Source organism: Balaenoptera acutorostrata, chromosome 19 (assembly GCF_949987535.1).
Source record: "Balaenoptera acutorostrata chromosome 19, mBalAcu1.1, whole genome shotgun sequence".
In the NCBI taxonomy this organism is placed as follows: Eukaryota; Metazoa; Chordata; class Mammalia; order Artiodactyla; family Balaenopteridae; genus Balaenoptera; species Balaenoptera acutorostrata.
Genome location: NC_080082.1, coordinates 36,977,860 through 37,004,700, shown reverse-complemented (window position 1 = coordinate 37,004,700; position 26,841 = coordinate 36,977,860). Strand labels below are relative to the sequence as shown.

Below are 26,841 nucleotides of genomic sequence, written 5' to 3'. Positions count from 1 at the left end.
TAGACAGCATTTTTGATTGATAATTCACCAGTCAGCTAAGATTTTGCTTTTGGGTATAATGGCTTTGTATACTAGCCATAAAGTTATACTAGCTTTATGAAGTTATACTAGCTTCATAAAATGAAATAAGTAACTTCAACTTTTTTTCCCCCTGCATTCCGAAACATCTAATCTAGAACTAAAATTATGTGCATCTTGAAAGTCTCAAAGAGTTAACTGATAAAAAATAAAACCAGCTGGTCCTGGAATCTTTTATATACAGTTTAATATAGATATGAATTAAAATGTAAATAAGTAATTTGTTCAAATCAACTATATCCAGATTTATTTTAAGTTTCCTTGACTGACAGTGGTACATTAACGTATTTGACTATACAGTTGACCCTTGCATAACACAGGTTTGAACTGCGCAGTTCCACTCATATGCAGATTTTTCTCAATAGTAAATACTACAGTACTATACAATTCACACTTGGTTGAATTGGAGGATACGGAGGAATGAGGGCCAACTATAAGTTATAGGCAGATTTTTAACTGCACAGAGGGATGGTGCACCTAACTTCCCATGTTGGTCAAGGGTAAACTGTAACTGAGTCTGTAAATTTCTCCTTGAATTTTTCAGACAGTTTTTGTTTCATGGAATGTTTCTGTGTTGATGCAGTAGCATGATGACAGTATTAAATGTATACAATTAGCTTAAAAGGAAATGCACTCTGGTATATTATGTTATGCCATTATATAAAATGAAAATGGCTATATAATGAGTTCTTCCCTTTTTTTAGTTCATTTAAAAATGGAGGAGTAACAGTAACTCTGTTTACGTGTACTTCTTCATGGTTAGGACTCTAGCACTCTCAAAGAAGCATATGAATATGTTAGGATTCCTTTTCCTCCTTAGAGAATTGAAATGTTCACAGTTGTATTTATGGTGATTTGGATCGTATCTCAGTCAGCTAGCCATCTGTCAAGATCAGACATCCTTTGCTTAGTCTTATTTCCCTTTTGTCTTGATTGATTGCATTTCCCTTTATTCAAATGCAAAACAAGATTTTTCTTTATAATCATATATCAAAACATATGATTACATAATATTACATAAATTTGTATAATATTCCAGTTTCTAGTCCACATATGAAAAAACTAGGATTAATCTAGGAGTAGATTGGATTCCTAATTTTCACTTCTTCTAAGATGAGCTCTGTTAACTAATTTACTATTTCATACTTTGATCAAGATAACTGAAGTAAATGCTCCCAATCTCTGTTACTGCAACTGAAAAATAAGGATAATTATGTGGTTCCATACAGTAGGGATATATGAAGAATTTAATGTTAATATATTTGTCATGAGGACCTTTTGTAATCTACTGATGTAAGTATACAGAAAGACAAAGGATAATATAAAAAGTGAAGATTTTATAAAGAATGTGAAAACATGATAATTTTTGTCATCCAGTTTACTTTGTTAATATATTGATTAAAGGTGCTATTATGCATATCAAGTCTTACCTGAACCATTTTTCAGATATCCATTTGCATCTACAGTTGTATACATGATATAAGGTCCAGGCTGATTCACTCCAAAGGGCTGCAATAAAAAAGAAATAGTTAAGCCTTGGAAAGTAAGTGCATCATTTGAAGTTTCTGGCAAATCTATTACAAAAAGTAAACACTCCTCCATAAAATTCTTACATAGATGGCAGTTACTTAGAGAACATGTTCATAAATAACCAGTGTTATCTATTAAAAAAACCCTGTGTTAGTAGAAAATTCTTAACACTTTAAATGATTTGATAGTTGTATTTATATAGTTCATTAATTTTTTTTTAATAGTTCATTAATTTTATTAGATATTTCTAAGATCTAATCATGTCTCTTCTTTATTACATAAGGATGAGTATTTTAGGCAAAATTTTCTTTACTACTTTTGGTCCCACCTGGAATAGTTTTATTATGACATTTCTGTTGAACATAGCATTGCTTTTCCCTTCTGGAACAAACTGGGCATAGTTTACATTTTCTCAATAGATAAAATTTCTCAAAAATAAATAAAATCCATCCATAATAATCATAATAGAATAAAAAATATTGCTGAGTAGTTCCAAAACATTTTTATCTCCTGCACTAGACTTAGAGAATACATTATTTTCCACTCAAGGAAAACATCACTGGCAGAGCCTAGTTACAATGGTGAGGTTTATCTCCAACTTGTGTATTGTTCCCTATTTCTGGAACATTCCTCACACCCTGATACAATGATTTATTCTCTTTAGAAATCAAAGTTAATTAAATGGGGTACAAAGAAACCAATGTCTGCAATGGGTAACCTAAGAAGAGATAAGAAAATGATCAAGAAATGCTTTGAACACTTCGCAGAATTAAAAATTCTACTGTGCTTCCCAATAAAGTAGGGAAAAGTTAATAAAGAAGTTTAGATAGTTTAATTATGCACTACAAATGATTTTCCTTCAAGATGACAGGCAAGAAATTATTAATTTCATTGATGCTACAATTGCCTGATTGATATTTTAAGAACTTTAGAAATCCATTTGCTTCAATGACCATGAGAAAACAGGTTGCTACAAGAATGGAATTACTCATAAGACCTTACTAATTGAATAAGTTTCATAATAGACTATCACACAAAAAATAAAAACAAACTTGTTAATGAAGTATTTTTATGTAGAAAGAATATTATGCTTTGTACAACATACTACTTCCATGAAAGAATTACCAAAATTCTATATCTATATTGCTGTTTGTAGATAGGCAAAAGAAAGCATTTTTCTTTAGATATGCATGTTTGTTTGTTTTTTTTTAAAATAAATTTATTTATTTATTTATTTATTTTTGGCTGTGTTGGGTCTTTGTTTCTGTGCGAGGGCTTTCTCTAGTTGCGGCGAGCGGGGGCCACTCTTCATCGCGGTGCGCGGGCCTCTCACTGTCGCGGCCTCTCTTGTTGCGGAGCACAGGCTCCAGACGCGCAGGCTCAGTAGTTGTGGCTCACGGGCCTAGTTGCTCCGCGTCATGTGGGATCTTCCCAGACCAGGGCTCGAACCCGTGTCCTCTGCATTGGCAGGCAGATTCTCAACCACTGCGCCACCAGGGAAGCCCCGATATGCATGTTTTTAAAAAAATTAAAGTAAAGTTGAAAAAGTGAAGTATATTGTGTTAGTTTCAGGAGCACAGCATAGTAATTCAGTTATTTTTTTCCATATATTCCTTTAAAGGTTATTAAAAACAAGATAGTGAATAAAATTCCCTGCTTCTTCTCTCCTCTGGTAACCTTAAGTTTGTTTTCTACGTCTATGAATCTGTTTCTGTTTTGTATATAGATTCATTTGTATTATTTTTTAGATTCCACATAGAAATGATATCTTGTCTTTCTGTCTGACTTACTTCACTAAGTATAATATTCTCTAGGACCATCCATGTTACGGTAAATGGCAATATTTCGCTCTTTCTTATCGCTGAGTAATATTCCATTGTATGTATATACACCACATCTTCTTAAGCCAACTGTCTGTTGATTGGGTTATTTATTGTACATGTTTTGGCTATTGTAAATTGTGCTGCTATGAACATTGGGGTGCATGTATCTTTTTGAATTAAAGTTTTCATTTTTTCCAGATATATAACCAGGAGTGGAATTGCTGGATCATATGGTAGGTCTATTTTTAGTTTTTTAAGGACTCTCCATATTGTTTTCCACAGTGTCTGCACCAATTTACATTCTCACCAACAGTGTAGGAGGGTTTCCTTTTCTCCACACCCTCTCCAGCATATACTATTTGTAGACTTTTTGATGATGGTTATTTTGACTGGTGTGAGGTGATACCTCATTGTAGTTTTGATTTGTATTTCTCTAATTATTAGTGATGTTGAGCATCTTTTCACATGCCTGTTGGCCATCTGTAGGTCTTCTTTGGAGAAATGTCTACTTAGGTCTTCTGCCCATTTTTTAATTGGGTTGTTTTTTTGCTATTGAGCTGTATGAGCTGTTTGTATATTTTGGAAATTAAGCCCTGGTCGGTCACATCATTTGCAAATATTTTCTCCCATTATATAGGTTGTCTTTTTATTTTGTTGATGGTTTCCTTTGCTGTACAAAAGCTTTTAAGTTTGATTAGTTTCCATTTGTTTTTCCTTTTATTTCTTTTGCTTTGAGAGACTGATCTAAGAAAATGTTGCTATGATTTATATCAAAGAATGTTTTGCCTATGTTCTCTTCTAGGAGTTTTATGGTGTCATGTCTTATATTTAAGTCTTTAAGCCATTTTGAGGTTATTTTTGTGAATGGTTTGAGGAGTGTTGTAACTGATTTGTATGCAGCTGTTCAGCTTTCTCAACACCCCTTGTTGAAGAGACTGTCTTTTCTCTACTGTGTGTGTGTGTGTGTGTGTGTGTGTATATATATATATATATATATATTTCACGTTGCTTCTGAAATCCCCAGTTGTTTAATTTTTATATAGAATCTAGGTCTCTTAGATCCATAAAATCTATAGGCAAGAAGGCTATAGGGAATTACCATAAATTAGCTGGGCTAATGGAATAAATAAAAGGAAAGTTTTCATCTAATTATCTGGACAACACAGACAGTGTTAAGCTAACTGTCTAATCTTATGGCTCTAACACTTGCTAATTAGCATAACTGCTTGAATTATCTCCCTTAATAAATTTAATTTTTAGTGAAATTGACCCTAAAACACTCCTTTTGGAGGATAAAATAGAGTTGGTGTGGAAGTCTAAACAAATTTTATACTTTGCATTTTTTTATTCAGTTATCCTATTTTATGAGCAAGTGGAATTTCTAAGTATTTCTGTGAATTTAGTCTCTTCTGATGTCATGATCAAATATCATCAAAATGCAGTGTCCCAGTTAGAGAAATGAGGATTGTGTTCAGGCACTGAATATTGGTAGAGCTTTAAGTGAAGAATTCACTGTGCATATATAGCATTTACCAGGTCTCAATGAACCCTCTTTAGTATTACCCTGATCTCAGTGAATATGCTGAGAATTTTAGATTCCTAGAAACAATCATAATAATAGCCAAAGTTTATTGAACATCTATAATATGCCAGATACTGTAGTAATAACTTTATATGCGTTGGCTCAACAGTCTTTTATATCCATTTTAGAGATGAGAAAAATGAGGGCTTTGCACAGGGCCCCATGTCTACTAAGTAGCAGTCAGGAATCAAACGTAGGTAGTCTGGCTGCAGGGTCCACACTCTTAAACATCGTGCTGTACTGATAGGCACTGATAATAAAACTGGAACCAAGCACTTTTTGAAATGAATATATGGCATTTTCACAAAAACATGAAGCTCTATTTATAATTCTTCAGGATGCTGGCAGTTCATCCTGTGTAGCATTTAAAAGCCCTTTAAAATAACAACTTTATAATTTGGTCTTATCCCACAAATTGAACACTATTCTCACTGCCCCCCAAAACACACCTTTCCTGTATTTTTGGGATTCTTTGACCTTCAAAGTAGGATATGCTCTCTTGGTTCCCTTGCATGTGAATAATTGCTGCAGGTGATAGGACAACCTGGGTGGCTTTTAAGCTACATATGAATAAGTTTTGAATGGGATGCTCTCTCAAAGGGATTTTTCTTATAGAATCCAAGGCAACTGGATTGTAGCCCAAGGCAATCCCTGCAGGGGTTGGTTCGAATTTCCCATGCTTGCTGATCCTGCATATACATCTCACAGAAAACTGTGCGATGCTAAATTTTAGCTCCTTCGGCTTCTGTGACTTAGAGTAAAGTAGTTTTCCATGCTGGTACTTCTTCCTGGGGTAGTGTGTATGTTCAGTAAAGAGCCCTGTTGGAAGAATTTGTGTTGGGCCGTTACTTTCCTTGCTTCAGATGGGATGGAGGCCTCCCACAGCACACGCACTCCCTGAAGCCAATGGACTGGTGGGAGCTGCAGGAAGCAAAAAAAAAGCCCACCCAGTTTCTGGGGGTGGGGTGGGAGCCTGGATTCAGTTATTAATCAGGAGTTCTTGAGACAGGATGGACCGTAACCCATTGTTGTCCCCAGGAAAGAGTCTTTAAGAACTGCTCACTTTGGACTGTTCTTTAGATACTCAACACAGGTCTTAATTGATATGAAACCTCTCTGTGATTCCTCCTCTGTCCGGTTGTCACTTTGAGATGACAGGACCTGAACATTCTCAAATTTATTAGCACAAACCCACAGCACGCTGTAGAATGAGAGAGAGAGAGAGAGAGAGAGAGAGAGAGAGAGAGAGAGAGAGAGGCAAAGAAGAAGAGGAAGAAGAAGAAGAGGAAAAGGAGGAGGAAGGGGGGAGGGGGCGGGGGAGGAGGAGGAGGAGGAGGAAGGGGAAGAGGAAGAAGAAAAGGGGGGGGAGGGGAGAGAGAGAGAGGTGTTAATCAGGAGCACACCCATCACACGCAGACAGGATGCACTGGAGGCAGCAGGCTTGCGGCTGTCTTTGATTGGTCAGGTTCTTGCAGTCCAGGAATATTCTGGTTTTCTTTCTTCCTCTCTTCACCTGTGTCTGATAAGTTTAGAAGCTGAAGAGGGAGGCAAAGGCTATTGTACTAGCTTTTGGTCCCTCCAACTTCCATTGTATATTCTTGCCTCCTCTGTAGTAGATTAACTGACCATAGGTGGGCGGGTTCATTTCTGGACTCTCCATTCCATTCCATTAATCTGTGTGTCTGTTTTTGTGCCAATACCAGGCTGTTTTGATTATTTTAGGTTTGTAGTATGGTCTGAAGTCTGGGGGGGTTATACCTCCAGCTTTATTGTCCTTTCTCAAGATGCTTTGGCAATTCTGGGTCTTTTGTACTTCCATATAAATTTTAGGATTATTTGTCCTAGTTCTGTGAAAAATGTCATGGGTATTTTGATAGGGATCACATTAAATCTGTAGATTGCTTTGGATAGTATGGCTGTTTTAACAATATTAATTCTTCCAATCCAAGAGCATGGGATATCTTTCCATTTGTTTGAATCATCTTCAGTTTCTTTATCAGTGTTCTATAGTTTTCAGCATATAGGTTTTTCACCACCTTGGTTAAGTTTATTCCTAAATATTTTATTTTTTTGATGTAATTTTAAATGGGATTTTTTTTTTACTTTCTCTTTCTGATATTTCATTATTAGTATAAAGAAATGCAACAGATTTCTATATATTAATCCTGTATCCTGCTAACTTGCTGAATTCATTCATTAGTTCTAACAGTTTTTCTGTGGAGACACTAGGGTTCTCTACATAGAGTATAATGTCCTCTCAAATAGTGACAGTTTTACCTCTTCCCTTCCGATGTGGATAGCTTTTATTTCTTTTTCTTGTCTGATTGCTATGGCTTGGACTTCCAATACTATGTTGAATAGAAGTGGTGAGAGTGGGCATCCATGTCTTGTTCCTGAATTTAGTGGGAAGGCTTTTAAGTTTTCACCACTGAGTATTATGTTGGCTCTGGGTTTGTGATAAATGGCTTTTATTATGTTGAAATATGTCCCCTTCCACTTTGGTGAGAGTTTTTATCATGAATGGATTTTCAATTTTGTCAATGCTTTTTCTGCCTCTATTGAGATGATCATATATGTGGTTTCTGTCTTTCCTTTTATTAATGTGGTGGACCACATTGATTGATTTGTGTATGTTGAATCATCCTTGTGACCCTGGAATGAATCCAACTTGATAATGGTGTATGATCCTTTTTCTGTATTGTTGGATTTGGTTTGCTAATATTTTGTTGACGATTTTTGCATATATATTCATTAAGGATACTGGCCTGTAATTTTCTTTTTTGTAATATCTTTGTCTGGTTTAGGTATCAGGGTGATGGTGACCTCATAGAATGAATTTCGGAGTGTTCCTTTCTCTTCAATTTTTTGGAATAGTTTGAGGAGGATAGGTGTAAGTTCTTTGTATACTTGACAGAATTCCCCAGTGAAGCCGTCTGGTCCTGGACTTTTGTTTGCTGGGAGTTTTTTCTTTTAATTACAGAATCTATTCCACTTCCAGTGATTGGTCTGTTCAAATTATCTGTTTCTTCTTGACTCATTTTGGCAGGCTGTATGTTTCTGGAAACTTGTCCATTTTTTGGAAGGTTGTTCAACTTGTTGGCATATAACTGTTCATAGTATTCTTCTATGATTTTTAATATTTCTGTGCCCCAGTCTGTCTCTGCATAGCTAGACTGAGTCTTTTCCCAGATTTCATGCCAAGCTGTGGTGTGGAGTGAGTGGGGCTGGGGTGTTTGCCCCTTTCAGTTGGAAAGGGCAGCAAGGTGGCAGCCACCAGTGCAAGGCTCTCTCCGCCCTGAGAGTTGGCAAGCCAGCACATGTGCACTCCTTGTGAGTAGAGTCTAGGCTTCTCCAGCCCTTTTGTCCATCTCAGCAGACTTCCCAGCAGGCAAGGGGGTTTGTCTCCTCCGTGCAGGACCCCAGGACTGGAATGCCGAGATTGTGGCTCAACTAGCTTGCTCCTCAGGGCAAGGGTCAGCCTGTGTGGACCTTCTCCTCCTTACAGATCCCTCCCAGGGGTGCAGGTCCCAACCCAATGCCTTTTTTTCCCCATCCTACCCAGTTACACGGAGATCTTTCTTGCAGGTTTGGTTTTCTAGGAGTTCTTCTGCTAGTTTCCAGTTAGTTTTCTGTGAGAAATGTTCCACAGGTAGATGTAATTTTGATGTGTTTGTGGGGACAGGTGAGCTCCAAGTTCTACTCTGCCATCTTGATTCCTGCATATATATGCAGTTTTAAAGCAAATCACAGTTAACTTCATAGTTTAACTTCTATTCAACTATCTTCTTCACGCAATTATTCCTTTTTTCCTTTATAAGTTTTATCATATACATAAATGTTCAAATATATTTGGTTATGCCTATTTTAACTTTTTATGTAAATAGAATCATACTGTATGTATCCTTCTGTGACTGTTTAAAAAATACATTAATTTGAGACTCATCCATGATTAAGGATGAGTAGCTGTAGTTCACTTTCACGGCTGTAAAGTATTCCACTGCATGATTATAGCATAAATATTTTTCATTCTTTTGTTGATCAATGCTTGTTCCCATTTTTTTTTTTTTGCCATGATAAACACAGCATTCTTACGTATGTCATCTGATGTACAAGTGCAAACATTTATCAGGGGTTATGTACCCAGAGGCAGAACTGTGAAGTCATATGATATATGCATCTTCAACTGTACCAGGTAGTACCTATTCTTTTTCTTACTGAGGTGGTATTACCAGTTTATACTCCCACCAGCTGTAAGTTGCTTCATATGCTTAGCAACAAACATTGCTAATGTGGTATACACTTCTTAACATAAATTATTTCATCTCTCCTAGGTTTGTTTCTTTGGAATAGGGTACGCCTTTTAATACTTTAAACCTGTCTCATTGCAATGAGACTTGGAGATAATACTTATGAGGTTATATTTATCACAGTGTTATAACCTCAAATTTATTTTATTACCCATAGTCTAGTTTATGTACTGGAAGATTGGTATCTTGGGCTATAAGTATTGTTTTTTGTGAACCTTCCCAATTATATTCTTGAATATTTTTTTCTAATTCACATTTGGAAAATTTCATACTACTATTCATAGTATCTTATTTTACAGATTTATATAGGCTTTTCCCTTTTGTCCTATAGTCAATTAAAAATATCAGGTAAGCAAGTCTCTGTTATGAGTCCTAAAGCTGAAATTAACTTCTCACCATGCACCAGTCACTCTGATATTGAAAGACAAGGTCCAGAAATCCAGACTTGATTCCTCTACAAAGTGGTTCTCAAAATGTGGTGCAAAGACCCCTGGAGTCCAAAAATCCCATTGGTAAAAGGGTTGGTAATTAGCAGTGGCACTAAACTATGGTTATTCAGACTTGGGTATTAGCCAACATTCTCTTGAAAATGACAAATTGAATGTCACTTTTGTGACAATAATTGATAGTATTTGTTGCTACTGATAAAATTTGAGCTTATAAATGAAACTGGAGTTTTGGAAGACTTGTATCCACCACCATGAGCCTGACACATTAAAACCTACAACCTTTACTTATGGGATCAGTAGTGATATTAACAAATGTGATTTTTAAATAGTATGTAATGAAACATGTTAAAATTGGGAAGATATGCATACCTCAGTAAACCAATATTTTCCAAATGGCCAATGCATGATGTTACAAAACCATGCCTACATGAAAGATCATTCAAAGTACAAAACAGACCAATGGATTTTGAAGTAATAGAGTAGGGGAGAATCACTTCTAGATCTAGTAAGGACCAAAAAAAATCTCCTTCATAAAAGAAATAAGAGCACTATCAAAAATTGTTAAAATAAATTTATTTTTGCAAGAATCAAGGAGTATCTAAGAAAAATGACTGAATCTCAATAAAACAGTGTTTATTGTTTTTTAATCTGCCCTATTCCCATAACCCCTTCCCAGCTCTGAAGTAGTCCTGAAGACCAATAGCTTTGCTACTAAGGTAGCTTTGAAAATGAACAGCTTAGCAGCAAAGGGAGGGGCGGATCTCCCTAATGTCCCATCCTCAGAGAATTATCACTATTTGACCTGTCTGGCAGTTCCCTGAAAAGCTCCATTCTCAATATTTGTCTTTATTTGGCCACACTGAGAGCTTGCTCAGTGTGAACAGCTCTATCAAACTGGAAGTTTATTAAAAACAATCATTAGCAATTGTTTTTATTGATGCTGCCTCAGACAGTGATATCAGTTTGGGCTAATGAGCGGTTGACCAAATCTTAAAAGGAAAAATGTGAATGAGATGTTCAAATGGGACTTTGAAAAGCTCTGACATACTCCTGGGAATCTAGAAGTCCACACATATGTGTAACCTGTTTTCAGACAAAAGAACTGAGAAGGCTCTAATCTCTCAATCTTTTATTTAAAAAAACTGTGTCCACTCATAGCTGACAATTAAAACTTACTGAATAAGGACTTCATGGTTATATACAATAAAGAATAAAGACTTCACAGTAATAATCCAGGAAAGTCACTGGACAAACAGCAGCAATAACAACAAACTTAAGGGGGGGATTTTCAGGGTGAACACATTATTTATAATGTCCAGTTTTCAACAACAAAATATTATGACACACACAAACAGGAAAGTATGTTTCATACAAAGGGGAAAAAAAAGTTGTCAATAGAAATTTCCCCCAAGGAAGCATAGATGTTTGACTTACTAGGTAGAGACTTTAAATCATCTATTATAAATATGTTCAAAGAAAGTAAAGGAAATCATGTAAAGAATTTAAGGAAATTATGAGAAAAATATCTCACCAAAATGGAATATCAATAAAGAGATATAAGTCATACACACAAAAAATCCCACACTAATTCTAGTGTACAATAACTGAAATAAAAAATTCATTAGAGAGGCTCAATAGTAGATTTAAATTAGAAGAAGGAATCAATAAAATTGAAGATATGTCAATTCAGATTATCCAGTGTGAGGAACAGAAAGTAAAATGAGAAACATAAAGAAAATGAACAGAGCCTCAGAGACCTGTGGGGCACCATCAAGAATATCAACAATAAGAGTCCCAGAGGAGAGGAGGGGAGGAGAGGCAGAAAGAATATGTGATGCAAAAATGTCTGAAACTGCCCAAATTTAATTAAATACATGAAACTGAACATCTAAAAGCTCAATGAACACCAAGTAGGATAAACTTGAAGAAATCCACACCAAGGTGCATCATAGTCAAACTGTTGAAAGCCAAAGAGAGAATTTTAAATGCAACGAGATAAGCAACTTGTTATGTACAAGGGATCCTGAATAAGATTAAAACTGATTTCTCATCAGAAACCCAGGAGTCCAGAAGACAGTAAGATGAATATTTAAAGTGTTGAAAGGAAAAGATAGTCAACCAAGAAGTCTAAAATGTAGCAAAATTATCCTTGAAGAATGAAGGGAAAATTAACACATTGTGAGATAAAAACTGAGAAAATTTGTCATTAACACACCTAACTAACAGGAAATACTAAGGGAGTTCTTCTGGCTGAACTGAAAGTACACTAGACAGGAACTCAAATCCACAGAAATAAATACAAAGTATCAGTAAAGGTAACTATAGGTAAATTTACTAGATGCTATAAATGTATTTTTGTTTGTAGCTCTTTTCTCCTATCTAATTTAAAACACTACTGCATAAAGTAATAATGAAAAAAACCATGTTGTTGGGCTCACAATGCATGAAGATGTAATATGTATGAAAATACAAGCACAAAGGAGAGGGGAGTAAACTGAGGCATATTGGAGCAAAGTCTGTTTATGCTATTGAAATTAAGTTGGTATTAATATGAAGTAGATTGTTTTCTAAGTTACAATGGAAACTGTAATTCTGAGAGGAAACACTAAAAAAATAACTTCAAATATAGAGTACAAAAAACAAGGGAATTAAAATCAAATTCTAGAAAATATGTAACACAAATGAGAGCAGTAATGGTGGAACAGAGGAAGAAAAAAGACATAAGACATATAAGGAACAAAATAGCAAAATGGCAGAGATAAATCTACCTTATTAGTAATTATATTAAATGTAAATGGATTAAACACTGCTATCAAAAGGCAGAGATTAGCAGAATAGATAGAAGAACATGATCCAAGTATATGCTGTCTATAAAAGACACACTTTAAATTCAAAAACAACAAATAGGTTGAAAGTAAGAGCATGGAAAAGATATACCATGGAAATAGTAACCAAATGAGAGCTGGAGTAGCCATACTAATATCAGACACAAACAGACTTTAAGATAAAAATGTTAGTAGAGATAAAAAAGGACAGTTTCATCAATCCATCAGGAAGACATAACAATTATAAACATAAATACACCTAATAACAGAGGCCCCAAATACATAAGGAATTGATGGGTGAAACAGGTAATTCAACAATAATGGTTGTTGGATATTATTATAATTATTAATAATACAGCAGTGTCCTTAATGGATAGACCAATGAAGCATAAGATCAACAATGAAAAAGAAGACTTGAACAGCACTAGAAATCAACTAGATCTAGTAGACATGTATAGAACACTGTACCCAACTTTAGCAGAATACATCTTCTCAAGCACACATGAAACATTCTCTATGGGGAACTATATACGAGACCATAAAACAAGTCCCAATAAATGTAAAAGTACTGAAATTGTACAAAGTATGTTTTCTGATCACAATGGAATTAAATTAGAAACCAACAACAGAAAGAAATTTGAGAAATTCACAAATGTGTGGAAATTAAACAACAGGCTTCTAAATAACCAATGGGTAATGTGACAGAGTTGGAAATGTTCACTGATATAGTTTCAAATTCCACATTATAATTAACCTTTAAGTAACTGCCACTGTTGAGTTTTGGTATACTATCAGTTATCTGAACAGGATATGAAACATTCTCTTTTTCTACTATATAGCTGTGTAAGGTTAAATTTTTTTTTTTTTAATATTTCAACCAAAACAATAATAAACAATGCAAAAAGAGATATAAGAATCTTGTTTTGTTTTTTTTTTTAATGACAGGTACTAAGGAGATTTGAAAAAAATACAAAGGAATGTTACTCTTCACTAATTTTGTATTTTGGAAAATAGTTATTTTTCCATAAAAACAACTATTTATTTTAGGTCAACATGTAATGGGTCTATTGTTTTAAGATGATTTAATAAAAACATTTAAAGTTGCTTCAGTTTTAATTTCAAATAGAGTAATACTGATAAACAAAACTCACTTAAGAAAAACTATTTGGAGTCTTCAGAACAAGAAGTTTGAGAATTGCTACTCTGTATCATGTACATAATGAGTAATTCAATCCTTACTCTGCCTTTCCCAATGGAAATGATATGACTGATACATGTGCCTATGTGTTTTGGTTTCTTAACCCTTATGTCATAGCATTAAACATGTTTCAGGATTTTTTTTTCCCCTTAAATAGTGCCATTTACCTCCATATGAATGTTTAGTACAAAATGTAGTAAATAGGGTTATACCTTCAGCAAGTGCAAAAACTTGGATAACTTTTACTTTGTGTCTCTTCTAATACAGTAGAGATGCTAGGAGTATTGCTGTATCTTTTAATACCTTTTACATACCTAGGTTATATTAGTGGTGGTCCAAAGAATTTCAATTTTTATAAATTTATTATTTGGGAAGTGATTGTATCATTAAGGAATTTTCAATTTAAAAGGATTAGGGATTTCTGAAACAATTAATTCCTCTAGTTTAAGTATTTATACACATACCTTGAATTCCTTTATGAAAACCTGAAAAGCTAATATGCCGGGAATGCAAACTATGGGAATATCAATCAGCAATAATGACAACACATCTGTGAACATTTCACGTACCTTCTTACTTCTCTGAAATATTTTACTTAATTCTTATATATCGAATGTTTGTGCCTCCCCAAAATTAATATGTTGAAGCTCCAATCCCTAATGTGATGATATCTGGAAGGTAGTTAGGGTTAGAGTCATGAGGGCAGGGTCCTCATGATGGCACTAGTGTCCTGATAAGAAGAGACACCAGAGAACTTGCTCTCTCTCTCTGTCTCCCCCTGCACACAAAGCTAGGAAAGGCCATGTGAGCACACAGTGAGAAGAAGCAAGCCAGGAAGAGGGCCTTCAACAGAACCTGACCATACTAGCACCCTGATCTCGTGATCTTGGACTTCCAGCTTCCAGAACCGTGACAAAATAAATTTCGATTGTATTTTGTAAAGGCAGCTTGAGGTGATTAAAACAAAAATTTAAAGGCCTGCGAGTTATTCCAAATATTTCATGTCATGAGAATATTTTAGGTATTAGCTTTCCAAATTTTGAAACTAAGAATATAGTTTTTAGAGTCAGAGAATCTGGGTTCAAATTTTTCCTCTTCCACTTATTTTCTGTATAACCTTGGGCAAATTATTTAACTTTCAGTTCCCTCAACTAAAATTAGGGATAATCATAGTACCTATCTCATAGGATTGAAGTAAAGATTGAGTAAATATGTGTAAAACAATTAGAACAGTGCCTGGCACACAGTAAGTGCTCAATATGTATGCACTATTATCTTTTTACTTTGGCCAAACAAATTAATATCTTTTTTGGTAGTGATATCTCATTTTCAATTATGTTGAACTACCGAGTGAATAAAATTATTTTGATCAAAACCAGAAACATTTATCAAGTTAACATTCATTTTCTTTAGTGTACTGTAGGATCCTAAAACTACAGGAATAATTTATTTGCAAGAATGTATGTTTGGATGAAATGCCACTTCTGAGTATATATAATTGCTGTGTAAGAAGACAAGGTTGTTAGCTTACAGTAACCCCTTTTCTAAAAGTCCAGTGTTGTGGTTTTCAGACTTTAGCATATATCAGAATCTCCTGGAGGGATTATTAAATTATAGATTCACTGGCTGCATCCCAAGGTGTTCCTATTTGGGAGGTCTTGGTGGGGCCTAGGAGTGTGCATTTCTTACAAGTTCCCAGGAGATGTGCTGATGCTGGTGGTTTGGGGACCCCTCTTTAAGAGCCATTGATCTATTGGGACTACACTTTGTATACATTATAAAAATTGGCAGTTTATGAGAGTATTAAGTGTAACCTACACCTTTGTATACTGATTGGATTTTGACTGAATACAAGACAATAAAACCATTAATATAGTTGCGTGCATAAAAAACAATGTTTGAAACACTTCTTATTCTTTTCAGCTGCTTTTAGTGGTGCAGAAAATTGTTTCTCTAGTAGCAGTGCTCCTTTCTCAACCAGTACAAAGGCAAAGAAGTTAAACGAGGGCTCACAGAATTGAAAGTTCACAGAATTGAAAGCCAGTTAGAGAAAGATTTGTATTGGGATCATTAAGAAGCTTTCCGAATTGTGTGATATAATCTGCAATGTTTACATTTATTTTAATTTATTTAGCTGTAAAAGGTATGATCTTAAAGTACTTACTGTGTAGCTGTTTACTCATGACCCATACTATTATGACATCAGCATACTCATTTTTCATGCATAAACAGCACGACCTTTTCCTCTTAAAGGCAAACTTTAGGCTATCTATTAGCTAGGTATAGTGAAGTGCAGAATCTTGCTGGAATGTGTGTGGGAGCAGAATTGCCTTGACAAGCAAAGAGGCACATGGAATACAGCAGAAAATATAGATATTTTAGCATTAAGTAACCTTTATTAAAATGTAGAAGCAAATTTTAATTTGCACGTGACAAATTCAGAGAGAGAGAATAACCATGGAGAGGAATAGTCTTACTTTCAACAATAAATACAGAGTATTTCAAATAAAAGATTCCTGAAAAAAAAAAAAAGATTCCTGTATTTTATGCAGTGTCACAAAAGATAGTTTAAAAATGATTTGGAGGGAACATCTCAGAAAAGGAAAATATCTGATTAAATGGATAATTAGGATGCTGGCTTAAAAAAGTTTAGGTGTACTGGTCAGAACACACAGCAAATCAGAGAAAGATGAGAGTAATTTACTTTCTATTGTAGTTGTTATTCTAGCCCAGGAGTTAGCAAACTTTTTCTTTAAAAAGTCAGATAGTAAATATTGTAGGCTTTGTGAGCCATAAGGTCTTGTGTTGCAACTACTTAACTCTGATGTTGTAGCATGAAAGCAGCCATAGACAGTATATAAATAGATGAGTGTGGTTATGTTCCACTAACATTTCATTCACAAAAACAGGCAGCAAGCTGGATTTGGTCCACTGGGTGGAATTTCTCACCCTGTTCCGTCCAACAGGAGAAGTAATAACGCAGAAATTACAAACTTTTAAGAAGTAGTTTGCCTGGTATAGACTTATCACTCTAACAGGAGATTACATGCCAGTCCTATGTTTTAATGTTTATAAATGTTTTCCATATACATGGGGTAAGGAAAAGGTACTTAATATACACGATCGTACTTTTAATGATATACAAAATAAGCAATCACTTTTAACTTCCTGCATTGAGCGAATAATTATGGAGTTCTTCAAAATTCCATGAGACAGTTTCTTCCATTATACAGTGAGACATATAAGTTCCTGAGTTGAACAGATAAAGGTTTGTAAATGGTGGGAGCAGGCTATGAGTCAGGGTGTCTAGGAATGGACCTGGTGCTGCTTTTGCACATCCTTAGTTTCATGTGAATTTTCCAGACACACTTTTGAGGATGCAACCTATGGCAAGTGGTATGATAATCTTTGTTGTCTAAGTGCAAAGAGTTCTTGCTTAATGAAAAGAATGCATACCAGGGTTTCTATAAAATGAACTGTTTTCTCAAAATTTTTTTTATAAAAGCAGAAACATATTTTCATGGAAAATATTTAGTAAACTGACAATAAATTTTGGTAAGAAAGGATTAAGAATAAGCTATTCCTATGGAACGCTGAGCACTGTACCCCATCATCTAGCAAGTTCACTTTCTTTGTGAAAATCTTAGTACAAATCTCCCACAGATTATCCTACCTTTCCTTTAAAATGTCACGTCTGATATTTGAAAGAATTCAGGAAGTTAAATTAAAAAACATTACTGATCTCTCAACTTTTCCATACTATAAGTAAAAAGGAACCGTTTGGTTCCTTTTTTCTTATTCTGGGATGTGTCATACTGATGTAATGTAGTTTAGGTGTTGTATTACATAGCTTTTTTTAAACTAACTGTCCTCTATATGCATGTTGACTTATATAAAATTAGGGTTGACATGTATTTTAAATATCCTATCTTCACAGCCGAAGGCAGAGCCTAGCACACAAACAATGTGTAATAAATATACAATAGTCAATCTGAAATTAAGTTCCTAAATTTTTCAGAAACAATGTTCTACAACCTGGATACAGTAGTAACTTCCACACATTGGGAAAAGGGAAGATAAGAAAGGGGAAGTGGGGGGTGGGGGTAGGGCTGGCAGGGAGCCTTTATTTTCTTTTACTGCTGGCTACAATTTAAAAATAAAGGTAAAATGTTCTTAAAAAAAATTAGGGTTGGAATTCCTCTATTTTATTCAGAAAGCATCTTTTTCAGTAGCCTGGAGAAATCTTGGTGGTTTCTATGTCTGTCTCAAGTATCTGATTTGTTTTAAGGACTTGGGCTCCTACAATGAACACCAAATATATTCTACATCACTAGCTCTGGAAGGTAAAACAAAACTGGAAGAACTTATAAGACATATTATGTTAATATGTCTTACATGATATTATACATATTATATATAAAATCAGTGTCAGGTTTAATTAAGTAATATAAATTTATGATTCTAAAATATTAGAAAAATAGCTGACTTATAGTGTGGACTTTATTTTTCTCAAAGGTAATCATGTTTTTCATAAACACCCACTGATATTTTTCCTTATCTTCATTAGTGTTAGTTGCATTGCTCAATTTAGTTCAATGTTGAAATTTTTATATTGTTTCTTATTCATTTCTTCAAGACGTTAAATTCAATATATTATTTTCTTTAATTTTGGTTATTTTCCTGTTAAAACTGTAAGATAATTTTCCTTTGTAAGATCTGTAAAAAGACATATCTCTGGGAACATAAATAAGGGATGTTTTCCCTTTATATCAGGGCTTTGCAGAGTGCATTTCTCTTGTGAATAAGTTGTAATTTATTTTGCAAGTGTTCACACTTAACAGGGAATATGTGATTTTGGTAAGAGATGGTATGGTAAATTTATCAATGAAGGACCATTAAAAAACCCCCAAATTTTAGGGAAAGCTCATTTATTAATACATCAAATATTTATTATATTATGGGTAAGGCACTATGTTAGGGACTAAGGACAGAATAATAATAAACAAGCACAGCCTTTCCTCTTCATGGACTTAATACAGATAACTCACCAACTACATAACAGAAGTGGTAAGTAGTAGGACTAACTAAGCATAGAGTGCTAAGAAACAACAGAACATGTGTCTAGTCCTATGTCAAAGGGGAGCCAGGGAATGATTCTCACAGGAAATATCATCTAAGAGCTCACCTGAAGATCACAGGGAAGACTCTGGAGAAGATGAGAAGAAGAGGCTTCAGGGTAGAGGAATAATATGCAAGTGAGAGAGCACACAGAACAAGTAGTGCAGTGTGGCTGACAGAGAGCTGGGAGAGGGTGTAAGGAGGAACAGCGAGCGATAAGGCTGAAGAGATAAACAGAGACTCTAACTCAATAAACTAAATTAGAACCATTTCTCAAGGGCACAGGGCAGCCACTGAAGGTTTGTATTTTAGAAAGATCACTCTGGTTGCTTTTTGAAGGATGGCTCAGATGACTCCAGTCAGGCCAAAAATGATGATAGCTCAACTAAAGTAACAGGATAGAGAGAAGGAACTAACTTAAAGGGAGAGAATAATAATCTAGTAGATTTGAGGGGTGAGGGAAAGGAAGAGGTAACTGAGATAGGGAACATGAGAAGAGGAGTGGGTTTTTGTGGGGACACACTAGATTTCAGTTTTAGAGGTCCCTGTAAGACACTCAGATATAAAGGTCTGAAGCTCAGGAGAGACAGCTGGTAAATAGATTTGGGAGTAATCAGTACTACAAATAGAAAAAAAAAAAAAAGCCAGGAGAGAGACTGAAATACTTCAAGAGTACACATAGAGTGAGAAGAGAACTTAGGATGGAACCCTGAGACACAGCAACATTTAAAGGATGGCCAGAGGAAAAGTCCATAAAGGAACCTGGGAGAATGGCCAGAGAAATAAAAGGGGATTGAGGAAAGGAGAGTGTAAAGGAAGTCAAGGAAAGGGAGTGTTCCTAGAATTGGTCAGCAGAATCAAGGGCAGTTTTCAGTGGCGTGACGCCAAAGGCTTGATTACAACGGCGGGTTAAGGACATGGAAGTAAACTGGAGAGATCCTACTGTACACAACTCAAGAAGTTTGGCTGGGAGAGCAAACAGGGATTAGGCAGTGGCCAGAGGGGATGTGGGGTTTTGGAAGGTACTTGTATATGCATTTATATATAAGAGAGATTTGTACATTCTTAAATGTTGAAGAGAAGGCACCGACAGGGAAGTGGAGTTGGATACACAGGCCAGATAGAATAAGCAATGGAATGAGGCCCCTGAGAGGTATGTAGGACCCACAGCATAAGTGGTGCATTAATTTTTAGTCAAGGGAAAAAGGAAAAGAGATGGGTGTGGATGAACGGATTACATTTTAGTGCTACAGAAGGCAACTGACAAACTGTTAAGCACAAGGTCCTGTGCTAGGTTTTATAATACACTGGCAAGCAAAACTGATACTATCTCTGCCCTCATGGAGGTATTTAAAAGGAATGTGCACAGGCTCTTTTTGTATATAGAGCATTAAAGGACTACTTCTAAACTCTTCTGCTGTTCAAATGGAAAAGTACTCATCTGCTTGCTTCTAAACTCATAATTTATAAAGTGGGAGAAGGCACCAGGCTTTGGTAAAAAGAATTACCAAGTGACAGGGAAAGAAGCTATAATCTCCACTAACACAGAGGAAGGCCAAAATATGCCTTATGCTGAGGATAAAAAATTCAAAAAATTAGCTGAGTATTTAAAGAAAAAATTAGGAAATAGGAATACATTCTTCTGATTCACAGATGTTTACGGTAGCTTTCACTGAAAATATTGATATCCTCCATATTCAGATTTCATAAATTCTGTGATATGTATTAAAAAAGATTTAATACATATTAGATAAGAAAATAAGACAAGAAAAAATCAAGACGTCAAGTAGACCTCTAGTCCTATTCTGAAGGCAGACAGAACACCAACATTTCTCAAATATTTGGAACTCACTATCCTTACTAATAAAGGGATGTTATAGAGGCAGGGAAGAAACATTAACGTTGACCAATAACAGCAGATACACTTTTTGAATATTTATTGTGTATTAGGCCTCCACTGTGATTTACCTACATTAATTCCTCTAATCTTAATAAAAAACTTAGATGGGAGTGTGGTAAGCAGAAAAATCATGCCCTAAAGAGGTTCACATCCTAATTCCCAGAACCTGCTAAATGTATTTCCTTATATTGCAAGTGGACTTTGCAGATGTGATTAAGGATCTTTTTTTCTCTTAAAAATATGGAACACTTCATGAATTTACCTGTCATCCTTGCACAGGGGCCATGCTAATCTTCTCTGTATCGTTCCAATTTTAGTATATGTGCTGCTGAAGCAAGCATCCATGATTAAGGATCTTGAGATGGGGAGATTATCTTGGATTATCAGGGTGTGTGGGCTCAATGTAATCACAAGGGTCCTTATAAGTGAAAGAGGAAGGCGAGATGGGTTAGGGTCAGTGACTGGAAGATGCTACACTGTTGGGTTTGGAGATGGAGGAAGGGGCCATGAGCCAAGGAATGTAGGTGGCTTTAAGACGTGAAAGGCAAGGGAATGGATTCTCCTCAAAACCTCCAGAAGGAATGGAGCCCTGCTGACACCTCGATTTTAGCTCATGAAGCACATTCAGTGTTCTGACCTCAAATGTATAAGAATAAATCTGTGTTGTTATAAGCCACTAATTTTATGGTACTTTGTTAGCAGCAATAGGAAACTAATATAAGCGGGTACTATGACTTTCCCCATTATATTGATGTGGAGAAAGAGACTTAACAAGGGTTAAATAATTTCCCCAAAGTTACTGCAGATAGTTGAAGAAATTCCCATTTTACATTCTTATTTTCTCTTTGAGGTAGGAGGCAAGGTGAATTTCTAAGAACTGGAAGTTGGGATTGGCTGTAAGGGAAAATTGTGAAGAACATAAAATAGTTCTTATGAAGAGTAAGAATTTCCAGCCTCACATGTAAAGTCCTTACCTCACAGTGAGGTATTTACAGAATATAAGATATGATGAATTTGCCTTAAAATAATCTAAGAGGGGCCGTAAGGGGGATAAGTAGTAGGTGGGGGCATAGGTGAAATAAGACTGGGTATATGAGGATAGTGTTAAAAGCTGGATGGTAGTATGGGCACAAGGAGTTTTATTATACTAGTGTCTATTTTTATATGTATTTAAAATTTTTCCAAAAAAAGTTAAAAAAGGAATTCATGGTAAAGGGCAATAAATGTCACAGAGGAAAATATCTTGAAAAAGTCATCAAGTAAGAAAACAAAAACAACTTTTAAAATAAAGCTACACTGACAGAGAACCTATCAGTGGTGCCTGAGGAAGAGTGGGATAGGGAAGGAGGGTCAAGGAAGGTGGGAAGGAGGGATAGCCAAGGGGCACAAAAAAACTTTTGGATATGATATATTCATTATTTTGACATTAATTATCTATCTATCATCTATATATCTCCATTAAGAAGGTATAGTGTATATATACATATATACTATATATGTTATAACATCAAATCGAATATATTAAATACGTGCAGCTTATTGCATGTCAATTATACTGCAATAAAGCTGCAAGAAATTAACAAACAAAATAAAGCAATACTGATAAAAATGCAAGGAGAGCTTCTTTCTGGCCCGATACATAGAGTTTGGACGTCATCACTGCTGTACTCACAACAAAAAAAGCTGAAGAAACTGAAAATCAACTCTGCTTTGATCCATCAGAGAACTAAGGTCACAGAGCAAACTGCTACCCTGAAAACTGGAGAGGTGGATACAGAGAATCACAGCTTACTGGGAGCAGAAGCCCAGAACCAGAAGACTGAAACTAGAGCCACTACTGGCAGGACCACTTAAACTGTGATTGTGACATTACTGGAGAATCAGTGTGAACTAGTTTGAGAGTTCAAAACTCTGGGGGAGAAAGCGAGGCAGTCTTAGGGGAGCCACACTTTTGCAAGTTTTACCTCCAGGAGTTCCATCAAATTCTCAAGAGGAAGATTGGGGGAAAAAACCCTCATGCTTCTAGCACAGAGAGGAAAGTAACCAGTTAAAAATATGCCCAGAGCTCTCTGTTCTCCTTCACAACAGCTTGCCCTTAAGGAAAACTATTTTACTAGAGCTTAAGTAACTTGGGATTTACTAAAACCTAATCAACCTGGGGGAAAGGAAATACCTAACTTTAGCCCCCTCTAGCCTCCCTGTTTAACCTACAGAGGAGGGCAAGCTGAGAAGCACTTGTTCAAGTCACAGCCCAGGGACACAGGCTCACTAAAAAACTGAGACACAGGATGATAGGATGCTTCTCCTACCATAGTCTTATACCTCACCACCACATCAACTGGGCTCCTGTCTAAAAATGAGATTACAGTTAAAAGAACTGCAAACTTCAGACCCATTTAAGAGGAAGTCTATAGGGTGACACAAAGACAACAGAAGAGACAAAAGAAAGACACTAGAGGAAAATTTTGCCTCTTGACAGCATAGCTACTGCAAACAGTAACACAGTCTAACTCCTAGCAGATAAACATAAATCCTCATAGTGAAGGCTTATCTACCACAGTTCCTTTCACCCAATACATCATGTCTGGCTCTCAAGAAAAAAATTTTAAGCCATGCTAAAATGCAGAAAACAAAGTTTGAATAGACAAAGCAAGCATCAGAACCAGACTCAGATATGGCAGGGATATTGGAATTATCAGACCAGAAATTTAATATTTAATATGATAAAGTCTCTAATGGAAAAAAGTAGAGAACATGCAAGAAAAGATTGTTCATGTAGGCAGAGAGATGGAAACTCAAAGAAAGAATCAAAAGGAAATGGTAGAAATAAAAAATACCACAATAAAAATGAAGAATGCCTTTGATGAGCTCATCAGTAGACTGGACACAGAAGATGAAAGGATCAGTAAACTTGAAGATATATCAATAGAAACCTCCAAAACTGAATTGCAAAGAGAAAAACTAATGAAAATTTGGAAAAGAATATCCATGAACAATTACACAAAGGTTACATACACAAAGGTGTAACATATGCGTTGTGGGACTACCAAAAGGAAAACAAGAAGGGACTTTACTGGTGGTGCTGTGGTTAAGAATCCACCAGTCAATGCAGGGGACACGGGTTCAAGCCCTGGTCCAGAAAGATCCCACATGCTGCAGAGCAGCTAAGCCTGTGAGCCACAACTACTGAGCCTGTGCTCTACAGCCTGTGAGCCAAAACTACTGAGCCTGTGTGCCACAACTACTGAAGCCCACATGCCTAGAGCCCGTGCTCCACAACAAGAGAAGCCACCATAATGAGAAGCCTGCACACTGCAATGAAGAGTAGCCCCCACTTGCTGCAACTAGAGAAAGCCCATGTGCAGCAACTAAGACCCAACGCAGCCAAAAATAAATAAATTTATAAAAAAAAAAAGGAAAAGGAGAGAAAAGAACAGAAGAAATATTTGAAGAAATAATATAAGAATTTTCCAAAATTAGTGACAGTCATCAAACTACAGATCCAGGAAGCTTAGAGAACACCAAACAGGAAAAATACCTAAAAACCTATACCTATACATTTCATACTCAATCAGCAGAAAATCAAAGACACAGAGAAAATCCTGAAAGTAACCTGGGAAAATGAATGGGAGAAAAGGGTGTCCAGGGATCCATATAAGACTATGATACAATTAGGAATGCTCATTTGAGGTTGATGACTATGAATCACTGGTGGTGACAATATTCAGGGCTGTATATTTTTCTTTAGAAATGCCCAGTAGCTTAGATCTAGGAGTCAACAAGAGAGATAGCTGGATTAACAACCCAGGGTTGTAATTTTGCCAGGCAGGTAGAGTAAAAGGAGAGTGCTTCATGGGAGTTAAAGGTAGTGGCAAAAGTGATGGTTGATATATGGTAGCTAAATAAGGAGGTAAAGAAAACAGGTTGATACAGTCAAGAAACTAATAGACTTACAGTTGAATAGGTACAGTTATAATAACAAGAATGAGAGGGCTGGAAAAATAGTTTTTGATCAGAGAGTTGATGGATGGTACTGAGATTTCAAAAGTAAAACATTTCTGGTAGATAAGGTCCACCGTATGGCCACGGGAGTGAGTAGCCATAGTTGAATGAAAATGAAAGACCCTGGGGTTTTCAGCATGGAAATAAAGGAATTTGGGTGAGATTAGTTGCTGATTTGAATATTCTTTCCTCTCTCCATATATCAGATAGGTTGCCTGTAGCAGGTAGGAATATATAGGCAACAGAAGAGCATTTATTCAATTCATAATTTAACTCAAGTGACAAAGAATATCATATGGTATGCACATTTTTCCTCTTAGTCTCACACTGGGTCATATCTTACATAACAGACTATGATCAAGTGGATCTGATGTCAAAACAATATGAAGAAGGCTCACTTTATCACGAAATGATTTTACAAGTGGGAATACATTTGATATATGGAAAACTGGGGGAGTATAGTGTGCATTTGTTTCTTTTAGGTTGTCATAAAATTGTGATCTATGACATCAGTGGGGAAGGAAAATGATAGATGTGAAAGGCAGTTTGACAGGATCTGAACTTCAAAGAAAGTAATAAATGGATGAATGGGAGGCAGACATATCAGCTGCAGAAAAGCCCAAAGGTGCTGGACTGTTAGGATAATCACTGTAAGAATGTGCATGCTGCACTTTACTTACGTGACTTTCTAAATGACTCTGTTCTCCATATGATAGAAGTGACTTTTAGTTTAAGATAAGGAGAATGGGAGCATTAGTGATCTTAGAAGTAAAACCTGCCTTAAGCAAACAGCCTTTCCTATCAAATTTTCTGCTAGAACTTGTGGGTAAAATGAGTGGGTTCAATTTCAACTTTTTAAAAGTTCTTTGCTTGACGAGGTAATGAAAGAGCCACATGATGAGAATATGGTCAATCAGAGAAAAGAAAAGGAACAAAGGGTCTGAATATTTCACAAACTGGGTAGACAATACCTGAATAACCAAGTTAATCTTTGGCCTCCAATTAATCAGACTTGCACTTGATTAAAAAAAAATAGGCTTTATTTTTATAGCAGTTTTAGATTCACAGCCAAATTAATCGGAAAGTACAAAGAGTTCTGACATACCCTCTGCATCTCTCCTCCTCAGACCCTCCCCTACTATATCTACATTTTTATAATGATATGAAAGCAGATAGGTTTGAACAGGCACTCATATAGTTCACAGTGGATGTGGTGACACAGTCCAGACCTTCCCTTCAGGACAGAGGCATTATTTCCCGAGCTGCTCCAAGTGTTGGTTGCTGATAGCTCACAGCTAGGTTCTTACCTAAAAATTGTTCTCAGCCAAAGGGAGCTGGCTTGTACAAATTATAACCCCTTCCTGGGGACTGCCTGCATGCAGTGTCTAATGCAGAATACAAAGGCATGGCCCTTTTGCTTCCATCTGGGCCATCTTTGAAAAACCAGCCTTGCTTCACATCTCATAGACCTGCTTTCCTCACTACTCCAGAAGTCTTGCTCTCAAGAAGAGTCTAGATTAAATATTTGCGTGCAAATCTCTGGGTCAGGGTCTGCTTCCACATGTCTTATATATGGGAAGTTTCCCAACCATACATAAAACATTGATAATGAAGCAGTGCTTTAAAGGTGTAGTAAAAATATGACACTATAATCAGAACACCTAGTTCTGTGTTCTAGTTCCACTACTTAATGGCTCTATGACTTTGGGTAATTTATTTCTCTGAGCCTCAAGTTTCCTCATCTTTAAATGGGGGATAATTTCTTATGTAACAAGGGTTACTATGAGGGCTCAAATAGGGATATACCAACACAAACACAAACACACACACACACACGCTCATGCTTTTAAATATAATGTAATATTCTTATTACAATTTACATGAACTGGCAATTTCAAAACCTAAGCCTAATTATTTTCACATTCTGTTATTTCATGGAAACATTCCATTAGACAGCAAGTCAATATTAAGATTAAACCAAAAAAATTCATTAATTGTCTACTATATGCTTGACCCTGTGCTATGAATG

General features: G+C 35.8%; 1 protein-coding gene and 1 non-coding gene across 2 annotated transcripts in view; both read right to left on the bottom strand.

The window, feature by feature from the left end:
- ITFG1 (integrin alpha FG-GAP repeat containing 1) overlaps positions 1–26,841 on the bottom strand; it is a 262,527-nt gene that overhangs the window by 33,602 nt on the left and 202,084 nt on the right. The window contains exon 14 of the mRNA XM_057533264.1: positions 1,509–1,587. Coding sequence (XP_057389247.1) covers positions 1,509–1,587 — 79 coding nt within the window. The remainder of the gene's footprint in view (positions 1–1,508; positions 1,588–26,841) is intronic.
- On the bottom strand, positions 21,045–21,147 carry LOC114236039 (U6 spliceosomal RNA). The gene has a single exon (XR_003622081.1). It is a non-coding gene; the product is annotated as a U6 spliceosomal RNA (small nuclear RNA).